Source organism: Salvia splendens, chromosome 5 (genome assembly GCF_004379255.2).
Source record: "Salvia splendens isolate huo1 chromosome 5, SspV2, whole genome shotgun sequence".
Taxonomy (NCBI): Eukaryota; Viridiplantae; Streptophyta; class Magnoliopsida; order Lamiales; family Lamiaceae; genus Salvia; species Salvia splendens.
The window spans coordinates 17,970,677-17,989,991 of NC_056036.1; the positions used below are offsets into that span (position 1 = coordinate 17,970,677).

The following is a 19,315-nucleotide window of genomic DNA, read 5'->3' on the forward strand; positions in this document are numbered from 1 at the left end:
CGGTGGGGGATATGATACTCTCCATCGCCATTTGAAGGTAAAACATCCCGTGGAATATGGGCATACTAAGTCGCAAAGCCAAATAAACTTCCCTGCCGCCGGCTCATCGTCTCAAACAGGTACGCCTCTAGTTAAATATGATCCCAAAAGGGTTACCGATGCTATAGTAAGATGGGCAGCAATGAAGCATTTGCTTTTAATTTTTTTAATGACAAAAAATATGAAGTTACTATGCAAACCGCATTTAATGTTGCTACAAAAAGAATTCCCCCCTCAACTGCTCAAAGATCTAAGAACCAGCAGTTTTTTGATAAAAAAAGAGAAGTAGGAAAATTTTTATCTACCTTGGGACACAAAGTTAATATTTGCTCTGAAGTGTGGACGGATTCTTACCATAGAAATTCTTACATGGGAATTTCATGTCATTTTATAGATAATAGTTGGACTTTAAATAAACGTTTAATTGATTTTAGACAATTTCCAACACCACACACCGCACAAGCAATTGCATCTTTAATTATTCAAGTTTTGAATGATTATGATTTATGCAACAAAATATTTTCGGTTGGTTTTGATAACGCAACCGGTAACACTGCAAGTATACCCGAATTAACTACGGCTTGCTCCCCGGTGATAAGTGGTAAGTATTTTCACCAAGGATGTATATGTCATATTTTAAATTTATGTGTACAAGATATTTTGTCTTTATGGCAAAGACATATTCAACCTATTACAACAGTTGTATCCTTGATCCACTGGAAGCCTCATATTGGCAAGGCGTGGAAGAAGTATTGTCATTCGAAGAAAATAAGGTACACAACTTTTACTTTAGATGTGTCTACTAGATGGAATTCTACATATGATATGTTGCATTCTACATTAGATCATATAGAATATTTGGTTGATTTTTATAGAACTTTCCATGTAGATGATTTATATCTAACATCTTCTTGTTGGGATCAAAGCATGCGTTTATTTAAATTATTCAAAGGTTTTAGAAATGCCACCGTTGAGTTATCGAGTGTGTATTATTGCACATCCGTTCGTGTTTTATAACATTGCATGTATATATCACTTGGTTTTAAAACTGCAATGAAAAATTCCGTAAATAATCCTGAATTAATGTGTGTTTTTATATTATATGATTGAAAAATGGCTTAAGTATTTCAATGAGATCCCAACGGTTTTTTTGCTTGCAAAAGTTTTGGATCCAAAATGGAGACTAGTTGGTACTTTAAAAATTTTAGAATTTTATTACAACAATTTGGCTTCTATTGATCTTGAACCACTCCGAGCTTTGCAATCGAATGACGAGGACGACGACAACAACATAAACCTAGCCCAAACATTCCAAATAAACCTCCCCCACCTCTCAACCCTGCAAAGAAGTTTTGAGTTTGACTTGCGGGCTCTCTTTCACGATTACGAAGCCAAGTACAACAGTACCCACCAAGTGAGACCTAGACCCCCCGTCAAACACATAACTTTGGCTTCTTCCAAGTTGATGACCCCGACGCCCAATCCCAATTGGTGGACCAATACGACCACAGCAGCGGAGGAAGGACGACAAATTCGGCAAGTGAGTTAGATTTATATTTTGACTCACACTTTTATTTCAATGATGAAGAAGGAAAGAGAATTACGTGGACTTTGATTCCAAAATGCAATTGAGCATTGAGGATACGTAGGCATCTCAACTTAAATTTTAAATTTAAGTTGAGCTCAAGTCTTTTTCCTTTATTTCTTTTTCTCCCATTTGTTTCGAATATCTAATTTGTAAATTGTAATCAAGACTTTAAGCCTCTTGTAATTTGTAAATTTTAAGTTATAATTTGTAAATTTTAAAGTTGTAATTTGTATCAATAAAATTACATTTGTACATCGCATTATTCTAATTTTATTTATGCAAGTATATTTACATTTTTTACTTGAATTACAATTTTAACAAAAAAAAATATGAACCGCCGAACCGGCCCGGAACCGGCGGTTCCGGACCTTGACGTGAACCGCCGGTTCACGGTTCAGGAACCGGAACAGTCCAAGCTACGACGGGCCGGTTCAGGTTCAAGAAAAACTTGAACCGGAACCGGCGGTTCCGAACGGTGTTGACGTCTACATAAAAGCTTCGCCTTTGTTCACTTCTCTTTCTCACTCCCCCCAAGACTTAGGGCAACCAGCATACACAGCTCTACACATACATATATTCGCAAACACGTCGATTTTTTCTATCGCTCTTAAACCATCGGCTGCTGGAAAATTGTAGGATATTATTTTGTACAATAAGAAAAAGTGATGGAGCTGCTCCGATCAAATCTCTCTCGGGTTCGAATTCCTGAACCGACCAATCGCATCTACAAGCAGGAATGCTGCATTTCATTTGATACTCCGGTATGTTTTTACTGTGTTTTCTTTCACGCTATAATTTTAATTTTGGATATGCTAATCAATGTGTACTATGCAGTGGGAACTAGTTTGTTCCTCTTTCGCTATTGATTTCCTCTTGGCATACTGTTGTTTTTGGGCTATGATTTCTTGTGTACTGAATTAGGGTTTATGGGATGGCATTAGAAATTTTGGGGAATGAGAAATTTTAAAATAAGTACGAAACATAGTTCTTGTGTTTGTTGTTTCTTGACTAACTGGCATAGGCTTCAAATTTCACAGTGCTTTACTTGTGAATTTAGAATTTAACTTTGTGTGAAGATGCCATGTTATGAAAAGGCGGTGCTGTTTGCCTTTTTTGCGTTTCCCTGCTACTAGTATTGTGCGACTTCACTGTGTAAAGATGATTTTCCTGTTTATGTTTTGCAGAGATCAGAAGGTGGACTGTTTGTGGATATGAATTCATTTCTTGCGTTCGGCAAGGAGTTTGTTGCTTGGAATTACAAGAAGAGTGGAAATCCTGTTTATCTGCACATCAAAGAAACAAAAAAGGCAGATTCTGAAGACAGACCATCAAAGAAACCAACACTTCTAGCGTTAGGTACTGAATAAAATATGTGTTAGTTGGAGACCTTTCATATTAGATGTTCTTATAACAGGTTCATCAACAAATTTATAACCTAATTTCTGCCTTTATAGCTTCCAATAGATTTAATATTTGTTTTCTTTTAGACTGAGTGATTGATATGTAGCTTGCAATAAATTTAATACTGAATAAACTCAGTTTGTTTGTTAGCGGGCTTACTATGATCTGGTCATTTGGAATGTTTTGTCATTGGTTTTGGGAATTCCTCTTACTCTATTCTTAACCTTGTCATTGACCTTGTCAGATACATCAAATGATTTTTTAATGGGCTTCTTGTTCTTATATGCTGTTTTCATGGAGAATGTCATGTGCATCAGTGTGTTACTTGAAAACGTTTTGTGCTAATTTGCTTTCTGGTTTGCAGGTGTTGAAGGAGGATTTGACAACAATGACCCAGAATATGAACAGAGCTATGAAATAGTCATTCTACCTGATTATGTCAACCTTCCCTTTCCATCTGTAGATTTGCCAGAAAAGGTATTCTGTTCTTTTTCCTAACACTATCTGAATTATATTACTATAATAAGAGTAGATAGGTGAAGTTTAATTTGTTGAACTCACAGGTCAGATTAGCAGTTGATGCTGTTATTATGAATGTGGGTGCTGAAAAGAAAGAACAAGTTGCTGTATGGACTGCTGATAGGAAACATGTCAGTAAACATGCAATGGATTTAAAACAGCTTGACAATGGGGTGATTGTTCCTCCATCCGGTTGGAAGTGCGAAAAATGTGATAAAACAGAAAATCTTTGGTTGAACTTAACTGATGGATCAACCCATTGTGGTAGAAGAAATTGGGATGGAACTGGGGGCAATGACCATGCAGTTAATCATTACAATGCAACTGGGTATCCTCTTGCTGTGAAGCTTGGAACTATAACTGCTGATTTAGAGGCAGCAGGTAATGCCTGCATTCTCTTCATCAGCTACCTCCTTGCAATTAGTTGTTCTTTTGTCTCTTGCTACTATGATGGAAACTGAGAGTGATTATTTTCCAGAGAGTTTAATATATTCGGTACCATTTTTTAGCTTGAACGGCCGGCTTCCCACTGAAATGTGTGTGTGTGTGTATGAAGATCAATGTTGTCAATCCTGTATGGCGGCTTATGGCAGTCCGCTGAAAAGCGCCACAGGGATATGGTGGTATGGCGGGATATGCCGGTCAATAATTGAATAAATAAAATAATACTTGTATATTTATACATAATTCAAAAATTAGAAAATAATTAAAATATAACACCTAAAACTATTAAAACAATTAATAAAGCATAAAATAAAGCTCTAACCTCCATGTTTCTTGCATAATGCCCCATTCCTAAATGCAGTAACACGAAATGTTGTCAAATGGCGGCGCTATGGCGTTTCCACCACCGAACGCCATGCCATAGCGCCATGGCGGCTCTATATCCGCTATTTGACAACATTGATGAAGATTATGATAGATGTTGATAAATGTATTTAATTTGTTGTATGCTGATGTGATGGTAAAGCAAAACAGATGCAGCTGTTACGTCTGTCTATTTGTTTCTTCTGTAGCCATTCGTGTAGGGTTAGCTCTTTGATTTATTCATCTAGTATTTCTTAAATCTTTATGTCAGTTTGCAATGAGCCTAATGATAGATTCTTGACAGAACAACGAACAAATAAAACCAGCCTCATGGCTACTGCATGAGTGACAACCAACTTAATATCTTCATTGCCTTTTTCCTTTATAATCATGAAATTCAAACTTTGGCAGCTCAGACGTTTACTCTTATGCGGAAGATGAAAGTGTTGTGGACCCACTTCTTGCACAGCATCTGCAACATTTTGGCATAGACTTTTCATCCTTGCAAAAGGTAAAAGGCAGGAAGTTTGATGCATATTTAATATTTTGATGTATTTTGCTTGTGTTTACATTTCATGGATAACCACAGGCTATGGATATAGCTTATTTGTCGCCATTGTCTGATAATTTCCCATTCCTAAGCACCATTTTTACTTTTATTTATTGTTTAATTTGTCATACCATAACAGACCATGGTATTGGTTGTGAAATTTTTTAGACTGAAATGACAACTGCGGAGAGAGAACTTGATCAGAACACTAATTTCGACTGGAACCGCATTCAAGAGAGTGGACAAGAAGTTGAACCACTCTTTGGACCGGGTTATACTGGACTCGTGAATCTTGGCAACAGGTTCCTTACCTTTCTGTAGTAAAAGCATTGTAATCTTATTATTCTGCCACACTGTTTTCTAATATTTTTTACTTTGCAGTTGTTACTTGGCTGCAACTATGCAGGTTGTATTCTCCACGGGTGGCTTCTGTTCAAGGTCAGTTACTTCACATTTTACTTTGATCTGGAGTTGAATTTTGGCTGCAGTTCAGCTACTGTTCTCATTATACTAGCTCTAAAGGTTCAACCTTAATTGGATTTACTTTCTAGATACTATCTGAACCAAAGTTTGGAAGCAGCTTTTGGATCAGCTCCAGCCGATCCAACTGTAGACTTAAATACCCAACTGTAAGTGTCTTTTTAATATTAATCGTATCCAATAATGAGTGTTTTCTGTGACGTATAGTTTGTTTTGCAAGAATTGAAAGAATTGTTGTAGCACAACTGTACTAATATGATTCGTGTTTTTCATGTGCTGGTGGTTATTACCAGTCTATTTTTAAAACTCTTAGATTTTTTAAGAACTATGATTGAGAGAGAGAGAGAGAGAGAGAGTTGTAAGTGTATTAATTAGTGCCACTTCCAATGCTCACTGGTTGGTATATCCCAATATGTGCAGCACAAAGTTAGCGCACGGGTTACTTTCTGGAAAATATTCTATTCCAGCTACCAAGGTATGCTCGGTGCATTTTGATTGGTGCTCCTGTGTTCCTTTATCTGCTTATGCTGATAGCCTTGTTTTTTCCCCACAGAAAGACGACACAGGAGATTCAGCACAAACTACATTGACGGATGTAAGCCCATCTTTATTTTTGTATCCACTTATAATAGTCACTAGTCATTTGAAGTAGAGATGACAAGTATGATGATGTGCCAGAGATAGTCATAAAAATATAAAATGTGTACAGAAACAGAGCGAGCAATTATATTTCGTGTTTGTAAGATAATTTGCAATGTTGAATTTGAGTAAAGATTTATATATTGCTTTAAGTTGTCCACTATACTGTTTCCTCAAGATGCATGCTGGCCCTTTTCTGAGTGTTGACTGACTTCAATTTTCAGAAACAAGAAGGAATTCCCCCTCGTATGTTCAAGTCTGTAATTGCTGCAAATCATCCTGAATTTTCTACTATGCGGCAACAGGTATGTTTAAAGCTTGGATTGTTAATAAGTCATGAGGTTTGAGTTTTTAGACATAAGGTACATAACGTATTAGGTTTGTGTTATTTGATTTTTATGTTTGCCACCTTTTATGGAGTATATTTAAGTGTGTGGCTGTTCGCCAATCTTCACTATTAATTTCTTTGCGAACTTGTAGCTCCAGCCTAGTAAAATGGCGACCTAAGCATACAATATAGTGACTTATGTGTCTGTTGTGTCTCCTGTAATATCTTATACTGCTCTATGCTGCAGCTTAGGTATGGTATAGGCGTATAGCTGATTCTAGGAATTCGTTAAAATATGTTCACTTCCTACCCTGTATATTCCGTATAAAAATGGTTATTGACAAGTGGTTTATGTAGGATGCTTTGGAGTTCTTCCTACATCTTATTGACCAAGTTGAGAGGATTAACACTGGGAATCAGGTCTCCGATCCTTCAAGAAGTTTCAAGTTTGGTGTTGAAGAGAGGCTGCAATGCTCATCAGGCAAAGTTGCTTATAACAAAAGATGTGACTACATTCTGTCTCTAAACATTCCACTCCATAAAGCTACAAACAAAAGTGAGTGTGGTTCACCTTTGCAGATTACTTCATTATTGCAACTTACAAGTGTAAGATGATGATGCGGGATGTAACTATTGTATCTCTGTTTTTTGCACAATTCTTTACTTGTTTCAGAAGAGTTGGAAGATTTCAAAAGGTTAAAAAATGAGAAGGATGCAAAGGGCGAAGAACTGTGAGTTGACCCCTTCTATTTTGTGGTCTTGTTTAATTCCATCCCTTACCTTACTTAATATGTTTTCTGCAACAGTTCTTCAGATGAAATTGTTCGACCAAGGGTACCTTTGATAGACTGTTTGGATTGCTTTGCTGCTCCTGAAGAGTTGCATGATTTCTACAGTACTGCATTAAAAGCCAAGACAACTGCTATCAAGTGAGTGTTCTCCTCCATACATTATCATTTTACTGGGAAAATACGGAATCAAACTTTCTAAAAGTCTTTATCCGGCCCTCAGCATTCCTACTCTTCCTTGCCTTGATGCATAGAAGGTTGTATAGCACTTGCGCTGAAAAAGATTTAGCACTAAGCAGGCTATGCTGAATATGTGTTTTGTCCTTGTTTGCTACATCTGGCTAATGTAGTTGTCTTTGCAGAAGTGTAGGCCTGACTTCATTTCCCGACTATTTGGTATTGCATATGAGAAAATTCGTCTTGGAGGAGGGCTGGGTCCCCAAAAAACTTGGTAAGTACCCTGCTACGTTGCATATTTGCACCATTTCATAACCAATTTATAGGAATTGTTTATGATGATACTTACTACTACTTTTCTTCCTCCCTGTAGATGTCTACATAGATGTTCCTGATACTATAGACATCAGTGCTATGCGCAGTAAAGGTCTTCAACCTGGGGAGGAGTTATTACCTGATGCTGGTATGCCTCATTGTTGGTTTCATTTTCTAATTCTCTCTGATTGATCTTGAAGGTGAAATACATGGAGTGTTTTCATGATGAATCACTTAAGATGATTTATATATGTAAATGATGCATAATATTTATCGCTGCGCCTCTTTTGTTTTGTCAAGCAATTGCGTCTGGTCCCTTTCAGTGATTTCTACATCTCATCTTCATGGTATTGATAATTAATATCTCCAATGGAAGTTCAAGCTTGATTTTCTACCTTATAGGCAATAATTTAGGTACATGTCCTAGTTCCAGTTTCATTCATTTAGATTCCTTGTAATTCTGTATGAAGAGACTATGAGCTGTAAATAAAAGTAAGAAACAAAATTATCCTTTTTTTATGAGATTTGGGCCTCACTCGTTTAGACGAGCTAATCATTGCCATTGTAGCTCAAACTAGGGGTATCAAGAATTTTAAGATCATCCAGTTCATTTCCCCAATCTTAGTCCCATACCTGCAATAATATATCTTAGCTCAAACTAGGGATATATACAACTTTATATTTCAAACCTTGTTATTGGTTATGGATAGTTTCTAAAAGTGGAACTATGTCATTATGTTGCTGACTGGTACTATATCATATTACATGGTTTAGCATGCTAATATATCTTAATTAGGGGTGGCGAAACGGGTTACCCGCGGGTACCTGCACCCGACAAGTCGGGTACCCGTACCCGATTTCAGCCAAATTTGTTGTCCCAATACCTGCCCCGCAACATATTGGGATTACCCGATACCCGTGTCGGGTATCCCGTACCCGACATTGCGGGTACCCGTACCCGAGCCGAAAATTAATTTATAAGAAAATAAATTTATGGGACATAAAATATTTGTTACTACTAATTAACTAAAATAGAAAATTTGAAAACCCTAATAGCCGACAATGTTTTCTAATTAATTTACTTTAATAATTTTGATGGTAAGTTTGAATAGATTAGGAATAAAAGTGAGGGGAAACTCTATACCTAGTTCCGATGAGTTTTCAATTAAATATTCGTTGGAATACAAAAATGTTTCAAAAGATCTCTTAAAACACATAGATTCCATAAGGTATTAAAAGATTGTATATAGCTAATACTAATAATATTGAGTATTATCGGGACTAACGGGTACACCCGTGCAGGTAGCGGGTATATCCGCTACCCGCAAAACTCTAAAACATACTACCCGATCCCGCCCGTTTCCCGTTATCGCCGGGTAGCAGGTACCCAATACCCGGCGGGTATCGGGTCGAAATGGGAATTACCCGTTAACCGCTACCCATTTTGCCACCCCTAATCTCAATGATAGCTCCAAATTAGTTTCTGTCTGTCAGGCCGGCTATCTATTGGCTCTCCACTTACGTGAGCTTATGTTTGCTATTTTTATTCTCTTTATTATGTTCAGGTACTGAGGATGATGGGATAAGTGCTAATGAGGACATTGTGAACCAACTGTTGTCTATGGGATTTAATAATCTTCATTGTCAAAAGGCTGCTATTAATACCATGAACGCTGGAGTGGAAGAAGCAATGAATTGGTTACTTAACCATATGAATGATCCAGGTATTCTCATCTTAGGATTAGCCTTGCGAAGCTGATGTCATTTATAATTCTTTTGTTAGTGGCTACATCCTCTTTTGATAATTTCTCCCCCTCCCCCCCCAGGTATTGATGAGCCTATCACTAAATCACAAAAGGGTGCTCTACATGTTGATCAATCAAAAGTTGAAACTTTGATATCATTTGGGTTTGAGGAAGAAGTTGCTCGTAAAGCTCTACAGGCATCGGTAAGAAACTAACTTAACAGGCATTGAAAATTTAAATCTTGATTAGAACTTGTCTGTCGACTGAAATGCGATATTACCCAGTAATAGATAATTCTGTTATTTACAGGATGGTGATATTGAGAAGGCTACTGAATGGATTTTTAATCCGCCTTCTGATACGTCAAATATGGACACTACACCTAGTAGCAGTGGAAATGTGGTTGATGCAGCTATGTCAGATGGACAAGGAAGTCAGTTATTTTCATTCATTTCACTAATTTGTTTGTTCTCGGTTACCGCCACCATTTTCGTACTAGGATTAGCTTCCTGTTCTACTAGTTCTCAATTTCCTTTTTTGCTAGCTTTAAATGCAGTAATTTGCAGTTGCATTATATTTCTATTCTAGCAGCTCCTTTTAATGCTTCCATATGACCTCTTCAGGATACCGACTCATCGGATTGGTGAGCCACATTGGTTCATCAACACATTGTGGGCATTATGTTGCCCATATCCGCAAAGATGGCAGGTGGGTGATTTTCAACGATGACAAAGTTGGGGCATCGAAGAATCCACCAATCGACATGGGTTACTTGTACTTTTTTGAGAGGATTGATGGCTGAGTTACTCTAATACACTCTGCTGTTGTTGCTGGACGATTAGTGTGTCTTTTGGCTATTGCCTCGACGAATTTGAAGGTGTAGAACTAGTGTTATACCTTTTTTTTCTGTGGTTGTTATCATCCTACTTGGTTACTATTTTCATTTGGTAACAATTGGAGGGACAGACATGGCATGGCTGTTTCTGCTCTATAATCTTGGGAAAATTCAGAAAAGGTTGCTGGGGTTTCCGATAAAATCTTAGATTGATTTGCTTACACTTAAATTTATAAACCTCAATATGATTTGATTGCCATCTGCACTATGCTTTCCTTCATTACCATTTATCAGCCGAATGAATTTATACGGCTCGTGTTCTGAGGTCTCACATTGTAAAAGTAGATTAAGACAATTTTGATTATCCCAAAATTTAATCTTTTGATGGATGAGAATTCCTTTGTGACTAGCTTACCAAAGGTTAAAGTAAGATCTCCTTGCCTACGTCAGATTTTTCTCGTTTAAAAATATAGTACTCCCTCCGTCTCATAGAATAAGTCATATTTCATTTTTCGTTCGTTTCATAGAAATAGTTCATATCTATTTATGGTAATCTTTTTCTTCTTTTCTTTTACTTTATCATTTATGGGTCCCACCATTCATTATACAATTTTAACTACTTTTTCTTCTTCTCTTAGTTTACTAATTAGTGCATATTAAAACGGTGTCAACCCTAAAGGGTCTGTTTCTATCGGACGGAGGGAGTATTAAGTTACAGCTACCTTGCTAAATATACTACTTACAAGGTTATGATTAAGAACAAAGTCAGTGAGGCTAGCAATTACAGTACTTTTACATAAAATAAAAGTGAACTGTATTATTAGTCCTTAACTTTTTGGGTTATGATACCATAGGCCTCTAACAAAAAAAAATAGCGCCGGAAGACTCTAAAGTTAAATATAATCACAAATGAAGTTTTTTAGCTACTTTTCGGACAAAAATGCCCAAATAGCTTGAAGGGCATTTTTGACAATCCTTTATTTCGCTTACATATGAAGGGCATTTTTGACAATCTCATATGAATTCTGTCGCATTTTTGTCAGCAACTTTTTATGTGATTTCTTAATAATATACTTCATACATGATTAAAGTTTTGTTAATATTTGTACAGAAAAAAAACTTCTTATATCCCTCTATTTCTAGTGAGTGATAACAATATACTAGTTATATCATGTAAGAAATTCATCGAGAAACAACAAAAATATAGAAAAGTGAAGTTATTTATGCAATAAAATCTGAATCAATAATACACAGAATAAAAAATATTTGACAATTAATTAAATGATACAATAATTATTTTCTTGAAAACACTGATATTTAAAATATTATTTCATTATATATCATCGAACTAATTTGTTACTGTAAGCCTAACTTTAAGACGAATTTTATGATTGATATTTTATTAAGAATTTTAATTTAGCTCAAACTGAAATTTTTAATATCATATGAACATCCAGTCTTTAGATATAAATTTGCATAGTTTCTTATCATTTATGATAAAATTAAAACATCACTAATAATTTGAAAATATTCAAGCATGTGACATTAACTATTTAATCCTTGGAATTTTTTTTATTAATAATAGTATCTAAAATTAAGACAATGTAATTTATAAATTAATACTGCAAAATTAGGATATTTTCATAATAAATAAAATTAATCCATGAATCAAGGTAAAAAAATTAGGGAAAATAGAAACACGAAAAAAAACCAGAAAATGAGTTTCATAAGAAAAAAAGGATCTCATTTTATTATTTTCATATTAATTAATGCATATAATGATAAATCTGTTTATTATAAAAAAAAATTAGAAAGTGTAAATAATGACAAAATTTTAATTACGTATGAAGTATCAGAACTTATTAAAAAATTATATAAGAAGTTGCTAATAGAAATGTGGCAGAAATCACATGTCAGCAATGTAATGTAGTGACAAAAATGCCCTTTTAGGATCTCAGGGTGTTTTAGTCCGAAAAACATGATTTGTGATTATATTTAACTTTAGAATCATCTATGCCTAATTTTTTTTTTCAGGGATATGTGGGGTTACAATCTAAAAAGTTAGGGTACTCATAAAATAAATGCGATTAGCCTATATTTTCGAATGATTTGACGGAAAATATCCAGTTCAACCAACCTCATCCCTGTTTTCAAGCGTTGAATTCCCAAATATAAAATACAATGTCAAGTGGAACATGTTAAATGCCTGAATGTAGTACATGCCAGTTTTAGTACAACAATCAGTACAAAAAATAGTACAAATGTACGAAGTTGATACAACTTGTACTTTGTGAAAAGCACACTATATTAACAATATTTTAGGCTAAATTCAGGGAGAAAATGCTGAAAACAAGATTTGAGGGGTTAGAAACCTCATTGAGTGCAGCGTTGATGACATCGTCCATCCATGTCTCTCCGGATGTCGTTTCATTGACGCTGCACTCAATAATGTTTTTAATTCTTAAAGCACTTCAAACAAGCAGATACACATTCTTACTTCTATGGTAAATATTTCCTATCGATTTTCCCCTGTTTATTGGTTTGGTTAGTTTCTGCTATTGTCGATACAGAAATCAAACAGCATTCTGTATAACTTAAATGACTAGATTCAATCCCAAGAAATGTCTATAGGCACCAATCACCGTCGTTCCTACTTAGAAAACTCAGAAACATATCCTCGAATCAACCGGTAATACAGAGTGCTGAAACATAGTTTGGTTTTAGGAATCAGTTCAGCTTATTTCCACTCCCTCTCAGTATCCTTTAATAAGTCAGTATTCTCTTATTTAATGTACCTTTCGGGGGAAGTAATCTTGTTAAATTTGTTTCTTGTTGACAGCAACTATGGGGCCATTACTCCTTCAATTGTATAGGTAAGAGAATCCACCAAATCGACTTTGAAAAGCAATTCTTTCAAAGCTTGTAAAGAATCATACGCTGGATCAAGTTTCTGCTGCCAGCCCTGCACCAAAAGTTCAAGGAGAAGAGTATTGAATTACGGCATACACCACATTATATATTGTATGTTTCTTTCATTGTGTATATGTATAAAATATTTTAAACTTCATTACGGTACACACAAAATATCATGCTGCAACTACTCTTGTTCTTGTATGGAAGCAGTTTCTTTTCTTAGGCAATAACTCATCTTTCTAACATTAACTTACCTGTTTGAAGTAGCTTGGGAGGTTCCATACTTAACAAGTTCAGGTTTTTGTATTCACAAATATTAGTAATACGGTTTAATTGCCTACGAATCACAAAATTTGGTTGATTTCATCATTTGTTATTTTAACATGTCATAAATTAAGCAATTACAACACTAATTTTCAATTTTCAACAATCTAAACATCAATCAAATTTCTAGTAAATGGTAATCTGAAAGTTGTAGTGTAGAAGAAAACTAATGAAACATAATAATTGTAACAATAGAACTAACGAGTAAGAGCATATCTAAGGGAAAGGGTAAATGAAGAGGTAAAGAAAAATAACTACCATATTTATCTCTTCTTGATAAAATTTCATGCTCCAATGGAAAAGGTATTTGAGGAGGTATTATACATTCTTTTATTTTAAGAAGGTATCTTTACCTCTTCTTGGAACAAAAGCTAAAAAGTTGGTTATTTTTGTTTGCCTTTTTAATTTACCTTCCCTTGGAGTCCATTACTTTTTAAAAATGTATAATTACCTTTTTGAAAAGGTATATTTCGAGAAGGTATATTTCTAATATACCTTCTCAATTTACCTTTCCCCTTGGAGATACTCCCATATCTTAGATATGAGTGAATATAGCTTGTTCAATTTGAATTCTTTGTACCAACTTCATACCACATGATGGTAGGAGTTGTCCATATCGTTTCCAAATTACCATTTCCCTCCAACACTATGGAAGCTTCTATGCGTTGACAATCATGGTTGTTTGGTTTGACCATCTAATTCAATTTGTTTACATCAAACAATTAATAATAAGAAATGACAAAACATATCATAGTTTTTAAAAGGGCTTATTGCGCCTTCTACCAGCTTCCAGAAAAAAAGGAAAAGTAGAGGAATTAATGAATACACCATGTAATAAATTTACATATTCAGTTTAACAACATTTACTTCTACTAGACTTGAAATGATATTACATCATTTTACGTATCCAAATATATATTTAGATGCATTAAATGAATATGAACCCATAACAGCACGGAGGAAGATTTTGCTCTTTGAACCCATGAAAGTTAAAAGCCATCAGAGGAGCAATAATACATTGAATATTGGAAGGCACACATCACATAAATGGCCACAAATTCAGACAGAATTCAGAATGTACCTCCAACACCATGGTGGTTACGATCACAGTGCAAATATGGCTATCAATATTGACTTTGTGACGCCTAACTTGTTCGAGCATGAGTTGCATGCAATCAGCCGGATGAAGGGGATCCTTTTCATCTGATCCCCATATTTTGAAAATATTGTCCACTTCCTATCCAGATCAGAAACTATTATAATTTCATACATCCAAAAGAAATTTTAGATATGTACTCTCCTAGCATTTAGCAATTTAGTTATGAACTATAAGCACACAATGAAATAAATCTAAAACTAGCATTGAGTGGCTAAAAGATAGTGGGGATGAACGTTTCAGGGTGATTCCAATTTCAGCCATGATTTGGTATTTTGGTAATAGGTTTTGTGCCTGGATAGGTGGTGATTTTGACATAAAATTAAGTTCTGTGAGAAACCTCCAATGAGCTTCAACTTTGTTAAGCTGGATGTGATTCCCATGATAGTTTATATAAAAATGAACAAGCAGCTTGAATTTCTAACCAAGTCTCTCATAATAGGGGGCAATAGAGCGACTAAAATAAAGATTTTGAAGTACATATGCCTCAAAAACTGAACGACCAATCCTAGTGGTAGGAGCAGAACAGACTTTAAGCGTTTTTATCAGCCAATTGTCAAAGAATACTACTATAACTTAAGCAGCAGCAGAGTTTAATAGGATCATCATCATTGAGCAAAACAAAAAAATACTCCCTCCGTCCGCAAAGAGTGTAGTGCGGAGGGGTGGGCACAGGTTTTAAGAAAAATATTGAGAGATGTAATTGAAAAGGATAAAAGGGTCCCACAAGTGCTATTGGTTGAGGGTTGCGGTTTTTCGGCCCATTAAAAAGTAAAAGAAGTGGTAGGATCTTAGTTAATACTGTAGTGATGAGAAATGAATGAGGCAATAATATAAGGTTATGCCTAAAATTGAAACACCGAACTCTTCGTAGGCGGAGGGAGTATCTCATATTTTATAGTCCTTTGAATTGCACCCAACTTGTGTGCCTTAAGATATCCACCAGAGGAATCGATATAAATTTCCATGATGTCATTTTCACCGGCCGTAGAGGTCCTAGCAGAACCTAATCTTAAAACAAGCAAAATTAGGTTGGAAACAAACCGTGATGAATGCCACCGGATATGGGCAGCTCTGTTTGTTAGATAACCTCAGAGTGCACTCAGCAGCACAACGACCATCACGAAGTGCCACAGCCTTGAAGAATTCCACTAAATTGTCTCGGTCCCTTTTAGAAAGTTCAGCAGTCATGCCTACGTCAAGGAAGATAACATGTGGTCTTGGTTTAAACAAAGACTTTGCTGAGATTATGCTTGGCAATTCCCGGACGAGAATGTTTCCTGGATGCATGTCTGCATGGATGAAATTGTCTACCTGAAGTTAAAGAATTAATATAATCAGTTCGGTAACTAGACCAGCGCGCAATGTGAACAAATTTATTGCCTAATGAGTCATTTCAATAGCAACTATGGTAAAACAAGAACTCATAATAACTTTCCATGATAAAGAGTTATTTGCATATAAACTACGACATCATGACTCCAGTTCAGTAGAAAAAAATTATAAACCAGCTTGTAATGACTACTACACTATTGACACTTGAATAGGAGCATAGCTTGTACTACCTCCGTCCCAGCCTAAGCGAGACGTTTCATTTTTTGACCTGTTTTGGATCTCTTCTGCATTATTCTCTCACTTACTCAATTTTATATCCACTTTATCTATTTACTACTATCATTTTCCCAAAACAGGTCCGAAAATGAAACGTCTCGCTTAGGCTTGGACGGAGGGAGTATATGGTAAACATCAGTATTACTTATCAATTATCTATTTCAGATATGGAAATTGGAACTGCGTCAACAAGAGAGGTGTTTTGATGGTCAAAGCAACATCAAATGAGTTTCATAAATTAGGAGCTCATACCAAGAGCATCTTTAGGAGGGCATGAGTTCCAATATGAGCAAGGGCAGTTTTAATGTGTTCTTGTCCTTCAAGCTTGTCAACATAATGTAGGATACTTTCCCCATGTTCATAAGTTTCCACCAAAACAGCTGGATGTACCAGAGGATAAAGAGGTTTTGGGAAAGAGACGTCCTTCCAGTGCCGGAAATTGTAGATAAATCGACTCAAGTTGGCAGCCTCCCTGGCAAGATCAACTTGGGACATCATGAAAATAGCAAATTGTTGAATGCTTTCATCTAGTCTCAACCATCTCAATGTAGGGATGAACTTTGAAACTTTTGCAAATAAATTAATCAATACAAAATCTCTTTGGATTACTTCACCAACACCTGGATGTCTAACTTTTACAGCAACAACCATAGGCTTAACTTGTTGTTGGGGATATCTGAATGTCAAGGTAGCTTGATGAACTTGAGCTACACTGCCGGATGCCAAAGGTTCCTCATCAAATTTATCAAAAATCTCAGTCAGCCTGCGGCCAAATGCCTTCTCGACAGCCTTTTTCGTGTATGCAAAGCTATGCGCCGGTGCGTTGCTGTGAAGTTCAGCAAGCTCTTGGCATAGATCACTTGGGAACAGATCAGGTCTTGCCGCAGCCCATTGGCCCCATTTGATAAATGCTGGGCCAGCCTTCTCTAATGTTACCCGGACAATACGAAGCCATGACCTCCTGAACTCCATGCCAAGAGAATCAGCAAAAGGAGCCATTACCATGCAAGGAGAAAACAAAATTGCCAAGTATATGGCTCTCAGAACTAGTACCAGTCCCTCTAAAAGAGAAAATATAAATGAAGTTGCAGAAACATGCCCACCTTGTGCATGCGTGTAGAGAGAGTCTTTTATAGGGAAGTATTCAGCATGTGCTAAACTTGTTTTGTTCCATGTTACCTCTCCAATAATGAAGGCCAGAATACCAGGAGCTACCAGGTTCGACCGAGACAAAGCAAGACTCATTGCACGTGCTATCCTACTTATGGGGGGCAACATTGGTCCACTATAAGAATACGTTTGGAAAAGCCTTCTCCATGCAATTTGGGCACGGTACGAAAGTCTGCAGCTCGTAGATGATAAATCTACAGTTTTGAACCCCTTATTCTTCCATAATAAGTACTTGATCTCTTGAAACATATGTATTGAAAACCCTCCCCGGGAAGCATTGCAGTGTGAGTAAAATATGTTGGCACCAGACCATAATCCAACCGGGGATTTTCCTAGACAATGATTTATCTCACAACACCGAGACCTAGGTCTTGGTACAATGCATTTTGCAACCCGCCTCAAACTGCGAGTTGAAAAGCACAACAATTTTCAAATACATGAAATTACAATGAGGTATCATTAACATTTCAAAAGCTAAGTGTAAATGCCGTGACAGAATCAAGCTACGTAGAAGAAACAGAGACTAATCATCAAACCAATATCATAATTAGAACCATATTGTATCTATATTGCACTCCATTTGAACCTTAATTGCCTGATTGTATAGCCTATTTCTTTAACCAACAAACTAGTTCCATGGAAATCAAGTTAACAACCGATTTTAATTTTAATTTTTTTGAAAAGAAGGATGAAAAATTTAACATCTATTTGTATTAACTACAGATTAAAAATGTCCATAGATTAACCGGCTCTTTGAGTTCATGTGGTACAACTCCTAGCTTATACCAAACAAGAAAATAATCAATCAAGAAGGAAAAAAGGCCAATATGCCCTAACGCATACGCCTGAGGTAAGCGAGGAGAAATCACCTCGAAACAGCCATGGAAATCGAGGAGAGAGCTTGTGAGGCACTATGTAGTCAATACGATGACAAATTCATCAAACAAAAGTCGTCTCCGACGAAGTTCCGGTGGAAATCAGGCTAGTGGAATAGATACCGGAGTTGAAGAGACACTTAGTTCGCTGATCAGCTAAACTGAGGGCATGGGAATAAAAATTACTCCCTCTTCTTTTAAAAATATTCCTCCTTTGTTCCCATTTAAGTGTCTATGTTTGGACTCCACACGAATTTTAAATAACATAACTTTAAAAAATTAATAATATATAAGTCCGATTTTATTCATATACTCCCATTTTACAAAAAAAAAATTAATAAAATGAATTAGTTAAATATAAGATCTACTTACTAGGTCCTCTTCTAATGCTTATAATACCATAATTCAAAACTAAGACTAAATCTACACCATTGAATTTTGAAATTAGTGGATGAGATTAAAGCTCACAAATTTCAATAAATAGTAGACAAAATATCAACAAAAGGATAATATCGTCATTATGTTATCATATGATAATTTTCGTGGTGTTTTTTTATATCAACATAGTGTATTACAAATATCAACAATATGACATGAGAATATCAACACAAGCACAAGAAAATATCAAAACGGTTTTATTGATATTTTACCTACACTATATTGAGATTTTGCATACACTATTTTGAGATTTTTTTGTATTTGTTTATAAAATCTGTTTATCAACATGTACGAAAATTGAAATTTAATTTATCAAATTTCATCACTCGAACACCGACGGAACATATGCAATTGAGATCTCGTTGGAATCCTTATAAAAATATCTTTAATCTGATATATTTTTTGCGAAAAAAATAATTTAAATCGAGAGAGTTACGTAAATTTAAAGTTTTGAGATGATTTTGATGAGATAATTGACATTAATACCCTTTAAATTTATTTAATAATTTTTTTAGTTTAAAATATTATCGTATTATTTCAACCACTATATCTCCTAATCTAATGGCTAAGATTTATTCTTAATTTGTGATTGCTAATTAGTTAGGAATTGATCATTC

The 19,315-nt window shown here is 35.6% G+C and overlaps 2 protein-coding genes across 2 annotated transcripts; one reads left to right on the forward strand and one right to left on the reverse strand.

Moving 5' to 3' along the window:
- The first annotated feature begins 2,163 nt into the window (after positions 1-2,163).
- LOC121805621 (ubiquitin carboxyl-terminal hydrolase 14-like) lies at positions 2,164-10,472 on the forward strand. Its single transcript, XM_042205549.1, has 20 exons — positions 2,164-2,388; positions 2,812-2,983; positions 3,393-3,505; positions 3,592-3,928; positions 4,771-4,865; positions 5,073-5,206; positions 5,286-5,342; positions 5,456-5,533; positions 5,805-5,859; positions 5,938-5,979; positions 6,248-6,328; positions 6,709-6,907; positions 7,025-7,082; positions 7,158-7,280; positions 7,502-7,590; positions 7,690-7,779; positions 9,197-9,355; positions 9,458-9,579; positions 9,686-9,809; positions 10,000-10,472. The coding sequence occupies exons 1-20, from the start codon at positions 2,293-2,295 to the stop codon at positions 10,176-10,178; spliced, it is 2,403 nt and encodes an 800-aa protein (XP_042061483.1). The 5' UTR covers positions 2,164-2,292; the 3' UTR covers positions 10,179-10,472.
- A 2,236-nt stretch (positions 10,473-12,708) lies between these two features.
- Positions 12,709-18,457, reverse strand: LOC121805044 (ABC1 family protein YPL109C, mitochondrial-like). The gene is made up of 5 exons (XM_042204790.1): positions 18,255-18,457; positions 16,468-17,788; positions 15,649-15,918; positions 14,530-14,685; positions 12,709-13,173 (listed from the first exon to the last, which is right to left on the reverse strand). The coding sequence occupies exons 1-5, from the start codon at positions 18,266-18,268 to the stop codon at positions 13,054-13,056; spliced, it is 1,881 nt and encodes a 626-aa protein (XP_042060724.1). The 5' UTR covers positions 18,269-18,457; the 3' UTR covers positions 12,709-13,053.
- Between the last annotated feature and the right edge of the window lie 858 nt (positions 18,458-19,315).